This window comes from Salmo trutta, chromosome 36 (assembly GCF_901001165.1).
Source record: "Salmo trutta chromosome 36, fSalTru1.1, whole genome shotgun sequence".
Lineage (NCBI taxonomy): Eukaryota > Metazoa > Chordata > Actinopteri > Salmoniformes > Salmonidae > Salmo > Salmo trutta.
Window position 1 is genome coordinate 23,622,177 of NC_042992.1, and position 24,309 is coordinate 23,646,485.

General features: G+C 41.8%; 1 protein-coding gene and 1 pseudogene across 1 annotated transcript; one reads left to right on the plus strand and one right to left on the minus strand.

Moving 5' to 3' along the window:
* Positions 1–2,553: 2,553 nt before the first annotated feature.
* On the minus strand, positions 2,554–11,070 carry LOC115175686 (3-oxoacyl-[acyl-carrier-protein] synthase, mitochondrial-like; annotated as a pseudogene).
* Positions 11,071–11,276: 206 nt separating this feature from the next.
* On the plus strand, positions 11,277–24,300 carry ngly1 (N-glycanase 1). Its single transcript, XM_029735123.1, has 12 exons — positions 11,277–11,467; positions 15,213–15,327; positions 15,500–15,733; positions 16,050–16,212; positions 19,861–20,080; positions 20,313–20,434; positions 20,723–20,868; positions 21,139–21,249; positions 21,654–21,830; positions 22,093–22,284; positions 22,589–22,766; positions 23,027–24,300. Exons 1-12 carry the CDS (start codon positions 11,367–11,369, stop codon positions 23,200–23,202), a joined length of 1,935 nt encoding a protein of 644 aa, XP_029590983.1. The 5' UTR covers positions 11,277–11,366; the 3' UTR covers positions 23,203–24,300.
* Positions 24,301–24,309: the final 9 nt, after the last annotated feature.

Consider the following 24,309-nt stretch of genomic DNA (forward strand, 5'->3'; position numbering starts at 1 on the left):
ATAAACCTACCTACAGTGAATCTGTTATTATTGTGTTCTGTCTGATACATGATGTTCACTTTCCATTAATCTCCTTCCCAAACACTTCCGCCCAAATGCACGTTGCGCAATAGCGAGGGGACGAGGTTAACTTTCCACAAATAACTTTGTGAAAATACCACAGATAACAGCACCTGCTGCTGGTGTAGGTCAGTTCCCCCTATAAAACTCTAAAAGGTTCAAGACACAGATAAGGACTTTCCTTCCTTCCCAACTTGAAAAAAAGGTCCCCCTATCATTTATCCATGTCGAATTATTTAAAATTAAAATGGCGAATTAATAATTGATTTATTCATTAGCTGAAGATGACATCCTGTAAGAGTTAATAAAACGTCATCTCTAAAAATGGCCTTGAGAGATACATCCCCCTATAATTCATCATGCAAGTTAGTTTCCTGTATTGCATCTTCTATTCACTTCAGTCATGACTCGTGACTGAACAAACTATTGAAGAATTCATACACTGAAGAGTATGTTTTGCACAATGTTTCCAATACATAGAAAGCCTGCATTTTGTTCATATCAACTGATGTTCTTACCAGTCAATATTTACAGTAAAATACACTACTAGTACATCATACTGTATGCACCTCTCTATATACTCCTGCGCCAACAGGTTGCAAGAGGCTAGTCTTCTTTTGCAATCACATTCATAGTAGCTTTGCCTCAGACTGAGCAACCCACATCCAGTGATCCAGAGGGAATACGAAGAGGATAAGAGATCCCCCAAATCACCCTTCATATGCAATCATTACACATCTCCCTCAGGAGGACCACGTTGGTTCAACAACTCCGTTTTTATTTTCCACAGAAGAGCGGCTAGCACTGATTATGGCTTTTACACATTGGAGGAGAGGAGGAACAAATGTGAAAGCTTATTTTCCTGGTCCCCTCTGGGCCACGTTTTTCCCATTACCTCTACGTCTCCCTTGAAATAATGTATGTGTCCCAAATGAGTACTCATTTTGTTTTGACCAGAACCCTGTAGTAGCGTGCTAGGGGGAATAGGGTGCCATTTAGGATGCAGATAATTCCACATTGTCTCCACTGAACCTTCCCCTATATCACATCACCGCTGTGCTCTCCTCTGTCTGAGACTGAGACCTTGTTGTTCACACAGTGCCCAAACAAATACAATGCCGGTTTACCTGACAATTTCCCTGAGAATCTCCATTGAAAGCTATTTTTTTGTCCAGGACTAGGCTTTGTAATCTGTGTCCGGGAAACCGCCTCCCCCCCCCCAGTATCTAGAATAGATCTTAGTAATTTAGAGAGAAAATGCATTCAGATAGCGATCTGTCATTAACATGCCACTCATGACAAAGCTTCATCTGAAATGTCATTGCCAGAATCCATAAATGAAATTGTGTAATGAAGCATATATGGGACTGTATGAAGTGAAGGTCTTCAGTTAAAACATTCTACTGCAATGGTTTTACAAGTTGGATTGCACAACCCAGAATGAAGGGTTTGAAAGGATGAAGTGTCTGATTTTGTGTTGATTTTATTTACAACCCAGAATGAAGGGTTTGAAAGTGTCTGTGGTTTTATGCGTTGATTTTATTTACTTAGTCCTTTGATAGTTTAAGTAATAACCAAATTAATACAATTTGATAATAATTATCACAGAGTGATAAGAGGAGGTAATGTGATGGAAAATGGTGAATAATAATAATAATAATGAATAAGCTAAATCATGCAAATATAACTTGTCTGTGTAAGCAGTATATAAGAGAACTAACGGGACTGCCCTGGGGGAGCTCCTGACCGACATGTGTGTATGATGCATTGAGTTGGTTGGAACCTCTCCAGCGAGCTGATAACAAAGAATGATTCATTTAATATTGACTTCAGGTGTCCCTGGTGGAAATTTCCATGACACTAGGATGGATGAACACCTTAAATACCAGTACATACACAAAATGCTCTGCTTGCATGTATTGCTGATTTAACAAACAAAACCATAAGCACTTTCAGAGGGAGAGCGAGAAACAGAGGATTATTGGAAATGTTAGATCATCTCTCCTCCAATAAACAGCAGTGCTAAATCTGGTTGTAGAATTACACCAGTTTTTCTTTGGTCACTGTATCCGCAATCACATTTTGCTCTACCTGGGATAACCCTGAAGTACCCCCTCGTGCAATTTATCAGTAGGCCTATGTTCTTATGCCTCTTCCCAAGTAACCTGGGGATAGGCCAAGTATCCCCAGGTTTACCCATAACCCTGTTTTGGAGGACAGGAAGTGTGAACCAGGGCCTTTGGGACTCAAATGAGTGACTGTGATGTGGTGGATGGTGGATCCAGGAAGCCTTGGGAAATTACACTTTATGACTAACCAATTGCTCATTACTGGGCTGGGACACATTCTTCTATTACAATAGGCTCTGAGATGGAGCTGAACTTCCTGTATAGACTGTCTAAATATAAAAGGTAATAAACCCATAGCCTCTCCAGTGTAGTCTCCATGTGAGACACTGCCACCTGCTGGTGATAAATATATATACTACTGGTATTGAAGTACACAAAGTATATCTGTATTTTAATGAACAAAATGCAACCATCGATCATAATTTCATGCAAATGATTTACTGTTACATGTCCCAATATAATATTGAGAACATTTTGAAAGTGAAATACTAGGAATCTATAAAGGATCTGTTGCGAAATCAAATCCCATACAAAACCAGTAAGAAGTGAATCCTTCAGACAAGCTTTTCAGACACTGGTGAGACACAGCGACACATGAGTCTCCCCAAACCCAAATGAGTTTGAGAGCTACCCGTCTGCCCTCTGTCTTCCACTGCTATGCAGTGCAGGGCACATAGTTCAGGTCAAACTCTGGCTCAGTGAAATCCAGGTTGAGGGAGGGTGGCAAAGTGCTAAGGTAGCAGACCAGAGCAGTGAAGGCTGCCTCTAGGGCCCCGGCAGCCCCCAGGAGATGCCCCGTGGCCCCTTTAGTGGAGGAGACAGCCAGGGTGGCGGCGTGCTGCTGGAACAGTCTCTTGATGGCAGTGTTCTCTGCAGAATAGTGGTGTAGAGGTGGCATGTGCGTTCACATACGTCACATGGGCTGGTTCCACACCAGTGTCTCGGAGCGCTGCAGACATGCACCTGGAAGAAGAACAGGAGAATGAAAGTGGACTGTAAAAATGTCATGACTTCAAATATTTTCACCATTTCATAAAAAAATTCTGAATTGTTTAAATTTTTTATGTCATGGTCCAAGTTGATAGATATTGATAATGGTACTGGCTACACCTGGTGAAAGAGTGCTATAAACCCCATCCATGACTATTACCTGATGGCTCCGTCTCCATCAGCAGTGGGGGCTGTGATGTGGCTGGCGTCCCCTGACAGGCCGTACCCCAGCACCTCAGCATACACCCTGGCCCCCCTCCTCACAGCATGCTCCCACTCCTCCAGGAACACCACCGCAGACCCTTCGCCCATCACAAACACATCCCTCTCTCCCTAAGGGCTGTGATGCCAGCCTGGGCTGGTCATTCCAATGGGTACCCAAAGCCCTTCAAGTAAATGTAAAAGTTGAATTACACCCACATAGCAGTCAATACAAACTGAAATCCATGAACATACAAATGGCGTAGGCATATCTTAATACATATGTAAACATTTATAAAAAGGACAGACTAGATGTATACTAACAACAACAATAACACAAAAAAACAAATATCCGGTGTTCTTCAAGATTTACCTTTCCCTCGCAAACCCCGCGATTGACAGAGGTCCCACACAGGCTTCTGTCCCACCCGCTACCATGGCGACAGCGTCTCCGTGGGCAATGAACCTGGCTGCGTCACTGAGGGCATGGTCTCCAGTTGTGCAGGCGGTGGACACGGCGTGTTTGGGGCCTTTTAGTTTGTGCTTAATGCTGACGTGACCTACAGCCATGTTGACCAGGATACGAGGCACAAAGAAGGGGCTGACCTAGAATACAACTTTTATTAAATCCATCCATCCATCGAAATGGAAATTGGTGTTTTATTTGCAGACTGTTCTTATTTAATCCCAAGTTTTCAACCCTCCTCTGCAAATAGGACACATTCAGACGACAAAGGGAAGCACAGCCGTGAGCTGCCTAGTGACACGAGCCTACCAGACGAGCTAAATCACTTCTATGCTCGCTTCGAGGCAAGCAACACTGAGGCAAGCAACACTGAGGCATGCATGAGAGCATCAGCTGTTCCGGACGACTGTGTGATCACGCTCTCCATAGCCGACGTGAGTAAGACCTTTAAACAGGTCAACATACACAAAGCTGCGGGGCCAGACGGATTACCAGGACGTGTGCTCCGGGCATGTGCTGACCAACTGGCAGGTGTCTTCACTGACATTTTCAACATGTCCCTGATTGAGTCTGTAATACCAACATGTTTCAAGCAGACCACCATAGTCCCTGTGCCCAACAACACAAAGGCAACCTGCCTAAATGACTACAGACCCGTAGCACTCACGTCCGTAGCCATGAAATGCTTTGAAAGGTTAGTAATGGCTCACATCAACACCATTACTCCAGAAACCCTAAACCCACTCCAATTGGCATACCGCCCAAACAGATCCACAGATGACGCAATCTCTATTGCACTCCTCACTGCCCTTTCCCACCGGGACAAAAGGAACACTTATGTGAGAATGCTATTCATTGACTACAGCTCAACGTTCAACACCATAGTACCCTCAAAGCTCATCACTAAGCTAAGGATCCTGGGACTAAACACCTCTCTCTGAAACTGGATCCTGGACTTCCTGACGGGCCGCCCCCAGGTGGTGAGGGTAGGTAGCAACACATCTGCCACGCTGATCCTCAACACTGGAGCTCCCAAGGGGTGCGTGCTCAGTCCCCTCCTGTACTCCCTGTTCACCCACGACTGCATGGCCAGGCACGACTCCAACACCATCATTAAGTTTGCAGATGACCTAATCACCGACAACGACGAGACAGACTATAGGGAGGAGGTCAGAGACCTGGCCGGGTGGTGCCAGAATAACAACCTATCCCTCAACGTAGCCAAGACTAAGGAGATGATTGTGGACTACAGGAAAAGGAGGACCGAGCATGCCCCCATTCTCATCGACGGGGCTGTAGTGGAGCAGGTTGAAAGCTTCAAGTTCCTTGGTGTCCACATCAACAACAAACTAGAATGGTCCAAACACACCAAGACAGTCGTGAAGAGGGCACGACAAAGCCTATTCCCTCTCAGGAAACTAAAAAGATTTGGCATGGGTCCTGAGATCCTCAAAAGGTTCTACAGCTGCAGCATCCTGACTGGTTGCATTACTGCCTGGTACGGCAATTGCTCGGCCTCTGACCGCCTCTGACCCTACAGAGGGTAGTGCGTACGGCCCAGTACATCACTGGGGCTAAGCTGCCTGCCATCCAGGACCTCTACACCAGGCGGTGTCAGAGGAAGGCCCTAAAAATTGTCAAAGACCCCAGCCACCCCAGTCATAGACTGTTCTCTCTACTACCGCATGGCAAGCGGTACCGGAGTGCCAAGTCTAGGACAAAAATGCTTCTCAACAGTTTTTACCCCCAAGCCATAAGACTCCTGAACAGGTAATCAAATGGCTACCCGGACTATTTTAATTGTGTGCACCCCAACCCCCACTCCAACTCCTCTTTTTACGCTGTTGCTACTCTCTGTTTATCATATATGCATAGTCACTTTAACTACACATTCATGTACATACTACCTCAATTGGGCCGACCAACCAGTGCTCCCGCACATTGGCTAACCGGGCTATCTGCATTGTGTTCCGCCACCCACCACCCGCCAACCCCTCTTTACGCTACTGCTACTCTCTGTTCATCATATATGGATAGTCACTTTAACCATATCTACATGTACATACTACCTCAATCAGCCTGACCACCCAGAATCCTCCAGTGCCAGCTGTGCGGCACCGAGAGCCATGACAGTGACATACTGTTGATCTCCCTGCGCATGGCGAATCTCTCGTCCTTGAACTGGGCCTCTCCATACCCTCGGGGCACCAGGGCTGCCACTTTACAGGGGACTGTCTTATACGTCTCAGAGTGAAGGGCGACAATCTCACTGGCACTGCTAATCAGCTGGTTCCAGGGTAGAGTAGTCCCTGTGCCGAGGAGAGACAAGTGCTATTCCAGTGATTGCTACTCTCCTCCTGGATGGATTCTTCCCACAGGTGTAGTGTCTCAGATTGGGACTCATTGAACAAATACAAGTGCTCTTGTTGAGAAGTGTTCTGGTGGTGATGTGATGCCAAGTACAACAGCAGCTTTGGCCTACACGATGAAGACATGATGTTGTTTTGTTTCTCTGCTATCTCTGTGGAATAGAAAAAAACTACAATAAACAGTTTAGCAGTATAACTCATTCTTGACTCATACCTACCACCAATCGCGTCAATACAGTACGGTATGTAGGTAGTACAAATGCTATCATATCCACCAAGGTAAAGTTGGTTTTATATTCAGACATTCAACAGACATTCATCAAACTTTCAACATTCGCCAAAAAATCAATAACTAATTAATTGATTGTCACAGAAACATAAAAATAGATATGGATTATTCTATAAATGTCTAGCACACATTTACAACCTTTGTTTTGAATAAAGAAAATCCAGTTTTGATTTGATGGAAATACATAATCTTTTAAATGCAATTTAAAGCTGTATAAATCAATAACTAATTCACTGTTTGTCACAGAATCATCAAACTAGATATGATTTATTATATAAATGTCTAGCATACTTTTACAACCTTTGTTTTGAGTAAAGATTCCAGTTTTGACATGATAGAAATGCATAACATCTATAAAATGCAATTTAAAGCTATATAAATCAATAACGTTTTCACTGATTATGACAGAATCATCAAACTTGGTATGATTTATTCTATAAATGTCTAGAATACTTTTACAACCTTTGATTTGTGTAGAAATTCCAGTTTTGATTTGATAGAAATACATAAAATCTCAAATATTGCATTTAAAGATGAAGAAATCTAATTCAGTGATTGTCTCAGAAAAGTGAAAATATGCATTTATTTGCAATAACTTTAAATAAATGTTAATTTCAAGTGTAATTTGTTCTATATGAAGTTGTACAATGTTTACATAAAGTTATATAATGTTTACAATCTTAAATTGTATGCCAAATCAATGTTTGCATTTTTAGTGCAACAGTTCCACATTTTAAAGTAGTTACAATACACAAGTCATTTATTTATACGTCTCTAATTTAACAGTAAAGAGGCCCCTTCCAATCATTTTCTATTTTGGCTTTGTTGAAGTCCTTCTTTGTCATCCCCAGACAAGCTGAATGGTACCATCTCTGGCACATAGAGCAATCTATCTATAGTATTAAAAACATAAAACAGGGTTTTGTTTATTTACATGTAAATTATAGTTCTGGAATACCCAAATTATGTTACATACTTTTGCAATTAGGACCATTTTCAAATTGAATTGGATTTTTGTTCAATTTCTAAATTGACTAAATGATATGCATTTGACCACAGCCCTGACAGAAGCACACATAACTGAGGTGTTAATCATCGTTGAGTATTCAGTCAATATAAATCAGATAGTAATAAAGGCATACATTTGCAAAAAATGTTTGCGTTGATAAAAAAGGTATCTCACATCAATGTTGTAATATCAAACATTACAATAATGGCAGTCTTTGAAATCCAAATCAGTTTAATCGTCACTTGTGCCAGATACAATATGTGTACCTATTTCAGTGAATTTCTGTCGTTGTATGTATCTGGTATCTCTCACAGTAGAATAATACAATAGAGTCATGATAATAGAGCAATAACACAAGGATAACCCTGATTAAAAAGTTTCAAGACAAAGTTTCATACTTCTAAATGTCTTGAAGGATGAAACTACATGAGTTTTCATAGCCTACTGTTATATTACACCAAGACAAACCCAGTTGGTCTGATCATCATCATCATCAGTTCTCTGGATGATGCAAAACACACATTGAGCAGTCTTGTCACATTGAAGACTGGAAAAAATGAGGACCACATTTTTATGCATTGTTGACACATTTAATGACACATTTAAATATGCTTTCTGGAACCCATAGTTCTAAAGGTTGTGCTTCAAAGACAAAATCTGTCCCTCACAGTTACATACTACATTGTTCTCTCACTGTCTGGGCTTTACCCCCTTCCCACGCCCTGTAGCAAAGGGTTCCTCAAAGATCGTCTTTCTGCTTTACACGACACATTGGAGCCAAAAGTTTACCTCGAAAACACCTAGTCAACCTTGTTGTAAGCTACTGTCTGAGAAGTCTGAGAATTTCTCTTCTTTTTTCTGTATTTCCTGTTAGCCTAATGCAGAATAAAAATAACACCTCCTCCTAGTGGCCAAGACATAAAAATAGCAAAGTTCCATGAGATCACCATATGGGATTTAGAAATATATGTAACATTAATTACAATAACAACAGTATGTACATCAAAGTACATTAAACCTCCCAAAATATATTTTCCAGTATGAGTATTTCCTTTTTCAGGCTATTTTCCTGAGGTAATAGATTAAACTGTTCAACACTTACAGCCAAATGTTTAATACCCCGGGTATTCCCGAGAACACATTCTGGAAAGTCTATAGATTCAGTGGTCACTTTATTAAGTACAACCCCCTTTGCACCTGGAACAGCGTGAATTCAAAACTGTTGATGCAACTGGGAAAGAAGATACACTGTTCAAGTTGGAATTATTAAAGAAGTGTTGGAATTATTAAAAAACACTTATGGAACTTTTCTGAGTTACAAAAGACCATCACAGAATGTGCTGTCATATTGTACATTCTAAAGTTCAAACAAACAGTAACAAAATACCATAATACTTCTCTGCATGCTTTAGTGTCTAGCAAGCCAAGACCACGGGACTTGGTGTATGTAGGAGCAATTTATTTTCGTGAATAGGGTGAACTAATAAAGTGGCAGCTGAGCGTAGATATCACAAATAACTCCTTTTGAGCAGTGTCTGTCTGTTATATGTTAGATCAATGAGTATAATGGTAAATCTGATCCCCAAGGTCCTCATAGGCTCACTTGGATATATAGAGTTGGAGGTAAATAAAAAAAGATGAAACTAGGACATTAAAACACTGGCAGAATTCTTTCATCCACATTCATTCACATAAAATATGTATTTTAAAGTATAAATACCCTTCTAAGACCACTGTCTTTGTGGACCTTTTAAAAGGTTTCCAAATAGTTCTTTCTGCAAGGAATATGAATTGAAAGGGATATGGTAATACCTATGTAGGTGACGTAGTTTCTACACTGGTATAATGTGTGGTAGTTTCTACACTGGTATAATGTGTGGTAGTTTCTACACTGGTATAATGTGTGGTAGTTTCTCCACTGGTATAATGTGTGGTAGTTTCTACACTGGTATAATGTGTGGTAGTTTCTACACTGGTATAATGTGTGGTAGTTTCTACACTGGTATAATGTGTGGTAGTTTCTACACTGGTATAATGTGTGGTAGTTTCTCCACTGGTATAATGTGTGGTAGTTTCTCCACTGGTATAATGTGTGGTAGTTTCTCCACTGGTATAATGTGTGGTAGTTTCTACACTGGTATAATGTGTGGTAGTTTCTACACTGGTATAATGTGTGGTAGTTTCTACACTGGTATAATGTGTGGTAGTTTCTACACTGGTATAATGTGTGGTAGTTTCTACACTGGTATAATGTGTGGTAGTTTCTACACTGGTATAATGTGTGGTAGTTTCTACACTGGTATAATGTGTGGTAGTTTCTACACTGGTATAATGTGTGGTAGTTGCACACCTCCCTGCTGAATTATGTAGAGCTGATTTGGGCCAGCTGATCTTATTTGTCATGATCTTTTCTGAAAAAAAACACATTTTCAAGTAGGCTTTATGCTAGCAGTTTAAGAGAGGAAGAGAGCAAATAGCATAGGGACAGCCTGGTTGAAGTCCTAGTTTTTAATAGTTAGTGCCAGTAGATTGCAGAGGGGTTCACATACAGTTCAGAGGCAAATCATAATGTACACATTTAGCCCAAAAACCAAACATGTACCGTCTACTTCTTATATTAATGCTTTTTTTGTTATCCACCCTCTGGTATCTTTCAATACCCATGCTAGCTATATACAGTATATACATATGTTATGGTTCACTCTTAGTTTTCTTTATCTCCACTGTGGAATGTCCATCCTGGTCCTCTTGATCCATCCACCTGTCTTCTTTGTTAGTCAGGCCTGACCCCTTCATCTCGTAGTTTTTTCCTGTAATCTAATTTAATATTACTGAAGATGCAGAATTTTCTGCTAGGCCCCTTCTAATAGGGTATAACAAACTCGTTAGAACGTTGACTACATGCCCTCTATCAAATCAAAACAGGATTTTTTCCCTCAAAACAAAGGTTGTAAATGTATGCTAGACATTTATAGAATAAATAATACCTAGTTTGATATTTCTGTGACAAACGGTAAATTAGTTATTGATTTATATAGTTTTAAATGGCATTTGATAGATTTTATGTATTTCTATCAAGTCAAAACTGGAATTGTTCCTAAAAACAAAGGTTGTAAAACTATACTAGACATTTATAGAATAAACCATATCTAGTTTTATGTTTCTGTGACAATCAATTAATTTGGTATTTTAAATAGCTTTTGGCAAATGTCTGATGAATGTCTGTTGAAAGTCTGAATGTGTGAATATAAAACCAACTTTACCTCGGTATCATATCCTTACTGCTCCATCTGTGTCCCTGGACCCAGGCTGTCAATGACTGAGCCCTCACCAACACGACAACATAACAGGCTATTAGCGTTCTAATTTGTCCAATTACGAAATACATCTCCCTGAATCATCTATTTGTCACTTACGACGTGAAAGCGATGATATATTATGTCATGATACCTCTGAAATCCTCTGCAAATGTCAAATGTGTCTCGCTCACACACTGGCATCCAAGCAAGTGAGTTCATTCAACGGGGATACTATCGTATTGCCTGATACCATACATTGAACATAGAAGTGTAGATTACAATTTATATACAACAGAACAATCTCAATTAATGTATACATTTAGGAAATATTGATTTATGGATGTCATTACCGTATTATACATAGATTTTGGAATAGTTTTAATTTTTAATAGGCGTGATTTGTTCAGGCATTGCAATGGCAGCTATTTGGATTATTTACTTGGGTGATCAACAATTATTTACTTGAGGTTGCTAGCAGCAATGAAATCGTCGTTCATATAGCTAGCTACCCTAGTGAGTGAAATACTTCCAGTGAAGGTTGTAGCAGAGAGGACATGGCTGGGTCTCAAGGATTCACAACATTATGCGAAAATTCGAATGAAGTCTTTCTAGACGTCGCGAAATTGTTGATCACCTATGCCGACAACATTCTTAGGTAATAATGTATGTGTGCTTGAATGTAAACGGAAAATATTGCCTAGCTAACTTTGCTAGTTAGCTTATGATGCTAGCTTCCTTACTAACTAGCTTAGATTCTTTAGCTCATAGCTAGACATTATGCAGTGTCATCTTGTTGAAAAGAAAATGGAAATATGAGGCGACAACAAGCTACTGAAACGGGCAAAGCTGTCAGCCGCTTAAGTCGCGAGCGCTTTTTACATTGTAACGGCCTTTATTTTCCTCTCGGAAACGATTGTAACAAATCAGTAGTTCAACTTTATCTCATGCAGCTGCTGAGCAACGTATGAAAATTGCTCCAAGGAACTAAAATACCTGCCTGTTCTTTATACCGACATAACATACAATGCCTTGCAAAAATATTCAGACCCCTTGCCTGTTGGATTTCAACACAATTTATTTTTAAATTGAAAGAATAATTGTCATCTACACAATACTTATGTCTAAGTGGATTTCATTTTTTTTTAATGATTAATAAAATGTAATAACTAAGTCGTATTCAGCTCCCTAAATCAACATGTTAGAAAAACCTTTAGCATAGATTACAGCTGTCTTCTTGGGTAGCTGCAAAATGCAGAAATTGCTCCTCCATTTCCTTGTTGCTAAAATTAAAATTGTTCGCCTAATTTCAGTTTGTTTTGTCAATGTATAGTGTAGATAATCATTGTACCATCTCTAAACCGCTGTGAAATATATTTGCAATAACCAAAAATATTGTATTTTCTGCTTTATTTAAGCTAGTGTACAAAACCGAAAGTAAAATACTGACCACACCGCTCCCATCGCGTGCGCAAGCGTTGCAAAATAAATGAGCGTCTGCGTTGCCAAGCGCTAAAATAGAAGTCAGTTCTATTTGTGACACTTGTGCAAGTCCTGCCTCTCCCATTTCCTTATTGGTTATACCCACTTGGGTGATTGAAAGATGAACTGAGGTCGGTCGTTGTGGTAATACTATGAAAGTTAGATGCCAATCGCCATATAAAGTCCGAAGAAGAAAAAGCCTGCAAAGAGGAGAAATGACCATGTTGGCCGTTTTGTGTGGATTAATTGTTTAGGGTAGAGGACCTTGTGCATTTCAGGTAAAATAACAACTCAACATTTATATCCAAGGACAAATTAGCTAGCAACAGCAAGCTAGCAAAATAGGACAAATTAGCGATCACGACACGCAGGTTGAAATATCAAAAACTCTGAACCAATTATAGTAATTTGGGGACAAGTCAAAAGCATTAAACATTTATGGCAATTTAGCTAGCTAGCTTGCAGTTGCTAGCTTATTTGTCCTATTTAGCTAGCTTGCTGTTACTAGCTAATTTGTCCTGGGATATAAATGTTTAGTTTTACCTGAAATGCACAAGGTCACGTGGGTATCTTCTTCTATAAACCAATGAGGTGATGGGAGAGGCAGGACTTCGTCATAAATAGAACTGACTTCTATTTTAGCGCTTGGCAACGCAGACACTTGTTGGCGCGCGCGAGCAGTGTGGGTGCAATGGTTGAATAACATATGTGTACTTTTATTTTTGCGACGCCAGCGGTGTGTGTGAGATACAATTTATTTTGCGAGCATAGAAATAGCGCCATTAAAACAGATCTACCACTTCTTAGTCTTGCTTTCAATGAGTGACAGATCTATAACTAATTTCTATGTTAATTTGGTCGGTCCTCCAAAAAGTTACATATTGCAGCTTTATGGGAGTTGTCTTGAGTCTTTTTGGGTATATCTCTACTCGCTTTGCACACCTGGATTGTGCAATATTGGCCCATTTTTATTATTTTCTAAATTATTCAAGGTCTGTCAAGCTGTTGTGGGATCATGGCTACACAGCAATTGTCATGTCATAGATTTTAAAGCAGATTTGTCAAAACTGTAACTTGGCCACTCCAGAACGTTCACTAGCTTCTTGGTAAGCAACTCCAGTGTAGATTTGGCCTTGTATTGTAGGTTGTCCTGCTGAAAGGTGAATTCCTCTCCCAGTGACTGGTGTATGGCAGACTGACTGAAGCAGGTTTTCCTCTAGCATTTTGCTTGTGCTTAGATCAATCACATTTCTTTTTATTCTGGAAAAACTCCCCATTATTTGCCAATGTCTAGCATACCCATACCATGATGCAGCCACCACCATGCTTGAAAATAAGGAGGCAGTTACTCAATGATGTGTTGGATTTGCCCCAAACATAAGGCTTTACATTTAGGCAAATTATGTATTCCTTTGCTGTGTTTTTTGTTGTAGTATTACTTTAGTGCCTTGTTGCATACAAGATGCATGTTTTGGAATATTTATATTCTTCTTTATATTTCTATTATTTTCACTCTGTCATTTAGGTTATTATTGTGGAGTTCCTACAATGTTGTTCCACCCTAATTTTTCTCCCATCACAGCCATTGAACTCTAGCCATTTTAAAATCAAGAATGGCCTCATGGTATTTTGTTAATTTAACCTTCATTTAACTAGGCAAGTCAGATGAGAACAATGACTGCCTACCCTGGCCGACTCTGGGCCAATTGTGCGCCGCCCTATGGGACTCCCAATCACGGCCGGTTGTGATACAGCCTGGAATCAAACCAGGGTGTCTGTAGTGATGCCTCTAGCACTGAGAGGCAGTGCCTTAGACCGCTGTGCCACTCGGGAGCCCATGGTAACATCCCTGAGCAGTTTCATTCCTGTCCTGCAGCTCAGTTCAGAAGGACAACTATCTTTGCTGTGTCTGGGTGGTTGAATACATAAACAAAAGCATAATTATTATCTTGACCATGCTTAGAGATATTCAATGTCTGATTTGTTAAAAAAAAAAAAGTACCCCTTTTTCTCCCTGGGATTTCGTGGTATCCAATTGGTAGTTAGTCTTGTCTCATCGCTGCAACTCCCGTACGAACTCGGGAGAGGCGAAGGTCGAGAGCCATGTGTCCTCCGAATCACGACCCAACCAAGCCGCACTGTTTCTTGACACAATGTCCGCTTAACCCGGAAGCCAGCCACACCAACATGTCGGCGGAGTCGCCATACACCTGTTGACGTGCATGCGCCCGGCCGGCCACAGGAGTCGCTAGAGCGCGGTGGGACAAGGACATCCCTGCCGGCCAAACCCTCCCCTGACCCGGATGACACTAGGCCAATTGTGTGCAGCCCCATGGGTCTCCCGGTCGCGGCCAGCTACGACAGAGACTGAACTCAAACCAGGATCTCTAGGGACACAGCTAGCAACTGCGATGTAGTGCCTTAGACCACTGCGGCGCTCAGGAGGCCCTGATTTGTTATTATTACCCATCTACCAATCACTGCCCTTCTTTATGAGGCTTTCGAAAAGCTCCCTGGTCTTTGTAGTTAAATTCAATACTTGACTGAGGGACCTGACAGATGTTGTATGTATGGGGGACAGAGGAAGGGTTAGTCATTCAAAAATGTCAACCTGTATTATTTCACACTGACATAGTAGATTTGTTCAGCCAAATTGTATTCCTGGGCCAATTTAGGCTTGCCTAAACAAAAGGCTGAATACTTATGCAACAAATACAAAATTCATCATTTTAAATCATCTTAAATTGTTTTTCTTCCACTGACAAGAGTATTTTGTGTGGATTGACAAATTACAGTTAAATCCATTTTAATCCCACTTTGCATCACAAAAAATTAAGAAATCTACGGGGTCTGAATACTTTTGCAAGGCACTGCATCCAATACATTTTCACTAGCTAAGATATTTGTTTATGTCCTTGCAGGAATCCCAATGAAGGCAAATACAGGTCTATTCGAATAGGGAACCCTACATTTTCCACCAAACTCCTTCCTATCAGAGGGGCAGTGGAGTGCCTCTTTGAGATGGGCTTTGAGGAGGTAGGCTACTGTTGTCATCCTTATTCTAAAAACACACTGATTGAATGTCATTGAAATGTCAGGAAAGATGTATGCATGACTGCCTTTGAAACGTTCTACATAAGTAAACATGCCAGAAGCCTAGATGATTGTCTTTTGGGATGATTTTTTATCTGTCTCCATTTCTCCTCAGGCTGAAACTCACCTGGTGTTCCCCAAGTCTGCCTCTGTGGACCAGCTGAGGAGAATCCGGGAGTCCATCGCTGCAGAACGGGATCAGAGACTGGGTGTGGGGCATTCCCAACAGTCTCCTGTGACAGCAAGTGTCACAGCCCTAACCTCAGCTCCAGCATCGGCAGCAGCCCAGGGTCCACCTGTTACTGCCAGCCTGCCAGCTAGACAAACCCCTACACAAGCACCCTCCTTAGTAAAGCTTCAGTCTTGTGTGATAAATTCTCCCTGATACACATTTGTATTTTTTTATTTGTATTTTATTAGGATCCCCATTAGCTGTTGCAAAAGCAGCAGCTACTCTTCCTGGGGTCCAAACAAAACATGAAACATAATACAGAATGACATAATACTGAACATCATTAGACAAGAACAGCTCAAGGACAGAACTACATATATTTTCTTAATTTTCTTTGTCAGTAAACAATTGCATCCCTTCAATTGAACTCTCATCTCTCACACCCCCCCTCTCCCTTTTAATCTATCTCCCTCCCTCTGTTTCTGTTCATCAGGAAAGCAGTATGATCTTCCTGACCACCCTCCAGTCTAACTTCCAGCATGTGATGGAGTATGAGAACTCAGAGCTACAGCAGAAAGCTTTAGGTGTTATACCACACCAGCAGCTGACCACCACAGCCAAGGAGAAACTACAGCAGGCCAAGCAGGCCGATCCAGGTAACACCAACCCCATAGTTCAGAGTTCCTATTCACGTTTAACCTCGTTCTCAGTCTCAATTGCTATTGTCGGTTGGCAGATGAGATTAATTCTGGCTAAACCAGTTCTACTGTGCTTTATAAACACTGGGTGGATTGCAACAAATATGTTGAACTTCACATAGTGCACCGTGTTGGTACAGTTTTTCTTAAAACGATACTGAGTGCTAAAAGAAGCTTGATTGCAATGAAAAACTCACAACAATAAACCAGTGATTTGGCTGATCTTCAGGGGTGCAAACTAGTCACCTTTTGGTGAAATTTGCCGTTTTGGACCCAAAATAGGTGCCCAACATGATTCGTGTAGATCCAATGAGAAGTTTGGGGGTGGGAGGGCTCTGGCTGACTACTGGCTGTATGTGAACGAGTGATACGCGTTTGGAGCAATACTGGCTGTATGTGAATGAGTGATACGCGTTTGGACCAATACTGGCTGTATGTGAACGAGTGATACGCGTTTGGACCAATACTGGCTGTATCCAAGGCTTAGCCAATCGTTCATGTAACAGAATGCAGCACGTGAGAGAAGAGGCAACCAATTTGCTAGTTACAACAGCATCGGTGCACGCTCTGGAAAGACATCAGAGAGTGGAAAGGCAGTTTGCCAGTTAACTTACAGCAGCGTGTCCCCTGAATGATAATGAAGAGATGGGTGAGAAGCCTGACCACAGAGACTGAGGTGAGAAGCCTGACCACGGAGACTGAGGTGAGAAGCCTGACCACGGAGACTGAGGTGAGAAGCCTGACCACGGAGACTGAGGTGAGAAGCCTGACCACGGAGACTGGGGTGAGAAGCCTGACCACGGAGACTGGGGTGAGAAGCCTGACCACGGAGACTGGGGTGAGAAGCCTGACCACGGAGACTGGGGTGAGAAGCCTGACCACGGAGACTGGGGTGAGAAGCCTGACCACGGAGACTGGGGTGAGAAGCCTGACCACGGAGACTGGGGTGAGAAGCCTGACCACGGAGACTGGGGTGAGAAGCCTGACCACGGAGACTGGGGTGAGAAGCCTGACCACGGAGACTGGGGTGAGAAGCCTGACCACGGAGACTGGGGTGAGAAGCCTGACCACGGAGACTGGGGTGAGAAGCCTGACCACGGAGACTGGGGTGAGAAGCCTGACCACAGAGACTGGGGTGAGAAGCCTGACCACAGAGACTGGGGTGAGAAGCCTGACCACAGAGACTGGGGTGAGAAGCCTGACCACAGAGACTGGGGTGAGAAGCCTGACCACAGAGACTGGGGTGAGAAGCCTGACCACGGAGACTGGGGTGAGAAGCCTGACCACGGAGACTGGGGTGAGAAGGTGATGAAACGTACTTCATGAGCTGTAACAGAAAAACAACTGGCATTTGGAAAGTTTGAGGTGAGGGAGAAAGTGTGGTGGAAGTATTGTTAGCATTAAGTATCTTACTAGCTGGATCAAATTCTCTGTTAGCTAGCCAGAGAAATGTTGAGCAACATTAGCCAACTTAAATGATCAAATAATTGAGTTTATGGTGTGAAAAATGTAGCTGACTTTACAACATCAGATGAGCTAACGTTAGTAACCTAACCAATTCGTTGTAGTATTAACTGGTAACGTTATACGAGTTCTTGTCATTCCTCAAATTATAACGTGTTAGTTGCTTACTGGACCCTGACAATCTGTGTGAAATGTTATCTAGCTAATGAACTAGCTACTATCTGTGAACAAATGTTTTCCCTCTACGGTATGTGGTTAATTTTCAGAATGAGAGAATTAGGTGAAAATGAGGCGTTGCTTGTTAAACTAGTGGATACAGGGATCAAGTGTAGCTGGGCCTGGCTTAAGCTGGATAGAGGTGAAAGGAACACCACACACTTTCCCTCATTATCACTTTTTCAATACAGTGGATAAAAGGGCTATGCCAGGTGTACTCTCTGCCTGAAAGAGATCAATTATGCTAACAAAGGGTATCATGCTCTGCTGGCACATTGTAGAACAGATGTCCACAGGCAGAAAGTGTACAATGTAATAATGTGCAGTGTAGCCCAAATATATTGCTTTTGTTGTGTTGAACTTGACAGTAACACGTGTGAGTGAGGGGGATTAGACTTTTTTTATTACTCAGTGAATGTTATTTTTGCACACATGTAGCCTTGTGCACTTGATAGATGTCTACTATAGTGGCCACTATAATAGAGCAAAAATAGAATGCCTCTGTGTTTCGTTCTACTTTAAGATGTTTTTTCCCCAAGTGCAATATTTAGATGCGTGTGGTCACACGCACACGCATTCTATTATAAAGGCTCTCATGGCTAACTGTAATTTGCAGTAAAGTCCAGGCAACAAATAACATTGGTTTGCTTTCTTTACATTTTTTAGCTATGAGTTAGGTTCACATTAACCACTTTTTATTTTACACACAGAGACTGATCATGTAGATCATATTCTTTGCTGTTTAATTAGTTAAAACCTGCATTTCCCCCTAGCAGGGATTTTTGGTGTTGCATGTTTCAGTGTAAAAAGAAAAAAAGGTGTCACCTTTTTGGGCCCTCAGCAGTTTGCATCCCTGGATCTTACATTGATGCAGGACAGCTGCATTGTGTAGGTTCTCTATTCCCTCCCCCAATGAAATAACGACTTCTCAGGAGGATCGGAAGTCGTAAGGCTGAATGTAAAATACTTATTATAAGAAAACAAGACCCTATACTTCATTCTAACGTTTATCTTAAATGGCAAAATAATGTGTACCATTTGAAATAATTTTATTAGACAACATTTTAATTAGCTTTTTAAAAAATCTAGATTATATATCTCATGATTTAGTTACATATATTAAAAATATTGACAGTGCAGATATTTCGCTGCGGTCTTGATAAGAAATGACTATACTTTTTAAAGACAAATTGTACTTAATGGATCACATTAAATTGGAAGTGAAAATTGAGGCGGTACCAACATGAGTTTTCCATTCATACAACATGTAGGGTAAATTACCACAGAAGATTTACTGTGGTAAATGAGGAAATATTTTATTTCAGTTGTACGGAATGATTGTCAAATGGATTTAAAAAAATTTAGACTAAGGGAAATTTTAATGATAATACCCACCAGGGTGCAAAGAAATAGAATGAATAGAACAGACAAATCATTGACTTCAATGGGCTGTTCTAGTCATTCTAATTCTATGGATTTTATACTATCCGATAGGCAAAATCCAGATAAATAACTTTTGGAAAAACTGGGCCCAAAGGGCGAAATAGTCTTAAATTTTTTGGGCCGCAATCAGGACTAAAAGATAACCTCTACGTCCGCTTTAGGGAGCGGTAAATCAGTGGCCAATGATAGTTGCAATTGAGATCAGCCGTGCGGGTAATTTTAGCACTTATATTTGGTTTAACGAGACATTACCTTGTTTTAGTAAGCTGACCAATATTAGCTGCAATAGGCATAATAATAATTAAAACGACAACAAGAACACTGTTGCTACCTCACTCGACACAGAAGGTGCATGAATAAAGGAGCAAACTCTTCAGAGCTTGTAATCAAACAGTTGATGTTTATTGTATTTCTGGATGTCCATGAACTTTAAAGACATTTGTCCTTGCTTTGACCTTATTCCTGTCTCTCTCCGGTCTTCAGATTGCAACCTGAGTGAAGAGGACCTACTGGTGCTGGAGCTGCTCCGCTGGTTTAAAGGGGAGTTCTTCTCCTGGGTGGACTGCCTGCCGTGCAACCACTGTGGGGGTCCAACCCAGTCCTCAGGCCCACTGGCCCCTTCTACAGAGGACCTTCGCTGGGGAGCCCAGAGGGTAGAGAACCATCACTGTCAGGCCTGTAACCACTCTACCAGGTTCCCCAGGTGGGTTCAGTGAGTCAGTGTTTTCTCTATCATTATATATCCCACCTGTTTCAAAGATGTAGGACCACGTTCCAGCTCGTGGCCAGTTGGTAGGAGCGTGGCGCTAACAATGCCAAGGTCGTGGGTTCAATTCCTGCAGGGATTATAATTAAAAATGTATGCACTGTATGTCACATTGGATAAAAACATCTGCTAAGGTACATATTAAGACATCACTCTCCTCTGTGTTCAGGTACAACAACCCTGAGAAGCTGCTGGAAACCAGGAGAGGGCGCTGTGGGGAGTGGGCCAACTGTTTCACCCTGTGCTGCAGAGCCCTGGACCTGGAGGCCAGGTATATCTGGGACAGCACAGGTACTGTAACACACCATTCATTCATGTTAAAGCACAGAATCTGTTACTGGAGGCTCTACTAATTAAGACTAGTTCAGGAGGGGGTCTCTCGACATGTTGCTGTTCTGTGTTAGTGTGACTGCTTTCCCATTCTCTGCTACTATCACTGGAGAGGTTTATTGACTACATGGAGCAATTGGCTCCGTGGCTGTTTATCCTATTCTCAACTATTTCTAACTGTGCATCTCTGCAAATACTGTATGGCAGATATGTTGTTAATATGTTCTCCTGTTCCTTGTCCTGTCCCAGACCACGTGTGGACAGAGGTGTACTCTGCCTCTCAGCACCGCTGGCTGCACTGTGACTCCTGTGAGAACGCCTGTGACAAACCTTTGCTCTATGAGATTGGCTGGGGGAAGAAACTAGACTACGTTCTGGCTTTCTCAAAGGACCAGGTGAGGAACACACTCACTCTCACACAGAATGTACACTTTGAAGGTGCCAGAGAGAGTAGTTGGTGTTTCCCACTAAAAATGCCTTGTTCAAACACAACGCAATAGTGAGCATTCACTTAGGCCCAATCTGTTAACGTATGAAGAGATGCTTGACCTAATCTCTTCACCATGCTTAGCTTGATTACACACACTTCAGAAACAAATGAGTCAATAAGTCTCTAGCTGTGGCTTGTAGAGTTGTCAGGATGTTAGGAGTGTGTTGTGTTGCAGGTGGTGGATGTGACCTGGAGGTATTCCTGTAAGCACCCAGAGGTCCTGTCCAGACGGAACAAGGTCCAGGAGCCCTGGCTGCTATACACCATCAACGGGCTCAATGCTGTGGTAGGTTATCCTCAGACCTCCACCACTTTTTAACCTCATATTCATCACCAAACCAGTGTCTACATATGTGTAAACGGGTATAGTGCTTCACGCGTTATGAGCATATATGTTATGCAATTTGTGTAGAGGGACCTCTCATCTGGTGAGGTAGATTGTAAACATACAAGCAACTGTATTCAAAAGGAGGCTTATTAAATGTACTTTTTAAACTAGATTTTTTTTGGGGCTTAATGGCCCTGAATTTGCCAGTCAGCTCAAGAGATTCTGCAGCCCCTCATCCATGTTGTTCAGGGTTTGTCTATAGATGCACCAGTCACTTTACCCAGAGCCTGGTAACATTCCTGTGTGTTCATCTGTAGAGGGTAGAGCTCAGTCACCCATCACTTTTCTGTATTCATGTCCAGAGGCAGCAGTCCCTGAGCTCTGAGAGGAAGAAGGAGCTGTTAGAGAGACTCCTAGTGGAGCTGGTGGAGTTTATATCTCCTAAGACACCCAAACAGGGCGAGCTGGGGGGACGCAACTCTGGATCCCTGGCCTGGAGGGATGCCCGCGGCGAAACAGGACCAGGGACTACCCCATCGGTGAGCTATACAGCTGTGTTACAGAGTCAAATAACTTGTTACTTCCTTGTATCTTTGTGGACCCACTGGGACCACCGATACGAAAACGTATGCATGCATGGCTGTAGTCGCTTTGGATAAGTGTCTGCTAAATGGCGTTGTTATTATTATTAATAACTGTAATGGTCCTTTGAGTCAGATAGGAACAATTGTCTTGTAACTTGGGGACCAATGGGGGAAATGGATCTTTTTAAATGAATGTATTTGTGTTTCTCTCAACCAGGCTGCTGCAGCAGAGTTTGTGTTTGTTCCGACTGAGAAGGAGAAGAGTGGGAGACTATTCCATCTGCGGTACAACTCCACCAAGGATCACTACTGCAGGGTGTCCAATGACAGTGAGGACATCCAGGGCTGGGACAAGACTGTGTGGAGGAAAGAGTCTGTCTTCAGGAAGCTGGAGAGTGACTGGCAGATGGTTCGTTTTTATCCATGATATCATAAACGTCAAGATGCAATGCTCTTATTGATTCAATCTAGTTCTTATATTGACACATCAATGGGATACTTTGTTGCTTTTCTGTCTTTTTAATATTGGTCAGTCTTTCATCGTTAATTCAAGGGCATTACTTTTTTGCAGAACCAAAAATAAAGAAGTTGCCTTTATCAATATATCCTAACTTTGGATATGTTGCTTCTATAAGATGTGTGTATCGCAACTGTAAATGTTTCCATATTTATGCTGTCTTTTTCCTGTCGGTAAATGTGCTCCGTCCTGTCAGGTATATCTAGCTCGTACAGAGGGCTCATCGTCAGGGAAGATCAGTTGGAAGTTGGACTGTGCTCCTGTAAGGATGAAGATTAAGACCGTCTCAGTCAGAGCATGCAGCCAGACGTTTCACTCTGGAACCGTCCGCTGGGGTCTGCAGTCTGGACAGAACACCACAGAGTTCTCAGGAGGTTGATGGATGATTGATACATTTGTCTGGTTTATGTGACCCATCCCTTTTACGATTAAGTTGGAAGACTTTTTTCAAATTGACTTGAAGTGCTAATTGTATACTTAGTGATTTGTAAATGAAAAACTGATATATTATGATTTGATAATCAGGTATGACAGTGAACGCACATTGCTTTGCTTGTGCACTTAAATTATATATTTTTCTTCTTTATCCTGCATAACAATGGCTAAATGTTTTGTCACGTTTTTGAACACCCAGACGGGGAGATGCATTTGCTTCCGGGTCTTTCTGGATCCTCTGAGTTGGTCGTGGAGGCGGAGCTAGCCGGAGGAGAGGGCGAGTCGTCATGGCAACACTCCCAGCTGTTCCGGCGAAGTTTGAATGAGCCGGAGGAATCCTCGTTGGAAATCCTCGTCGAGATGGAGGATGCTTGATGATGGAGATACTGTGCATTCGATCGCTCTGAGCAAGGCGCTGCTACGTTAATCTTCATCACATAATGAGTAGTTATTTTGGGATGCAACATGATGTATAGATCAGTGATTCTGCTCAGTGCCTTGCTCAAGATCAGGGGAGTCAAACTCATTCCATGGAGGGCTGAGTGTCTGCTTTTTTTTCTTCTTTCAATTAAGACTTAGACAACCAGGTGAGGGGAGTTCCTTACTAATTAGTGACCTTAATTCATCAATCAAGTACAAGGGAGGTGAGAACCCACAGACATACTGCCCTCTGTGGAATGAGATCGACACATTCTCAATATGATCACCTTGAATACACCGACTCTGTACATAGTCATGTATAGTATATTCATATGCGTTTTGGCGCTTATGAGACAAACGAAGGGTTAGTAGTTTGGTGATGATGATGGTTGTGGGTACAGGATGGATGGTCGGTCAAGTGGTCCTTTGGGATCTGTGTGTCTTGAATCAATAATCTTATATTGATTACAGATCTTGTAATGATACTGGTTGGATATTTTCTGCCAGGAATGTAGCAAGACCCAGACCCAGCTTCTGTATGACACAAAAGCCTCTTATCTAGACTCTCTGCCCAATGAGGAGTAACTTAATCCTCTTGGACCCCTTGGGAGCATATGTTGTCCAACATGGCTTTTCACCTCAAAGGGGACTATGGCTCAATATGGCCTGGGTGCAACCTCCTGCCGTAACAAGGTTTTGGCTCCTGGACATAGGAATATGACCTGTGAGTCTAAAGTCCATCTGATATGGATTTTCTACTTGTCTTTTGAAGAAAGCAATATAATATCTGTGTAATTGTTGTATGTAATGTGGAATGGACCCCAGAAAGCAGTGTAATTATTGATAGGTTTTTATGTCTATCCACTTATGGTTATGGATACACAGGTATTCTATATTTTATTTGTGGTGAATGCATGATGAAGACCTTTGTTAAAATATTTTAACTACAACTACCTTGCAGAAATCCAGATGATATGAAAGAAGTTAATGTGTCCTTGTTCAAATATGTAAATTGTGCAATTGGTATAATAAAGAATACATTTTTTTGATTGACTGGTTTCA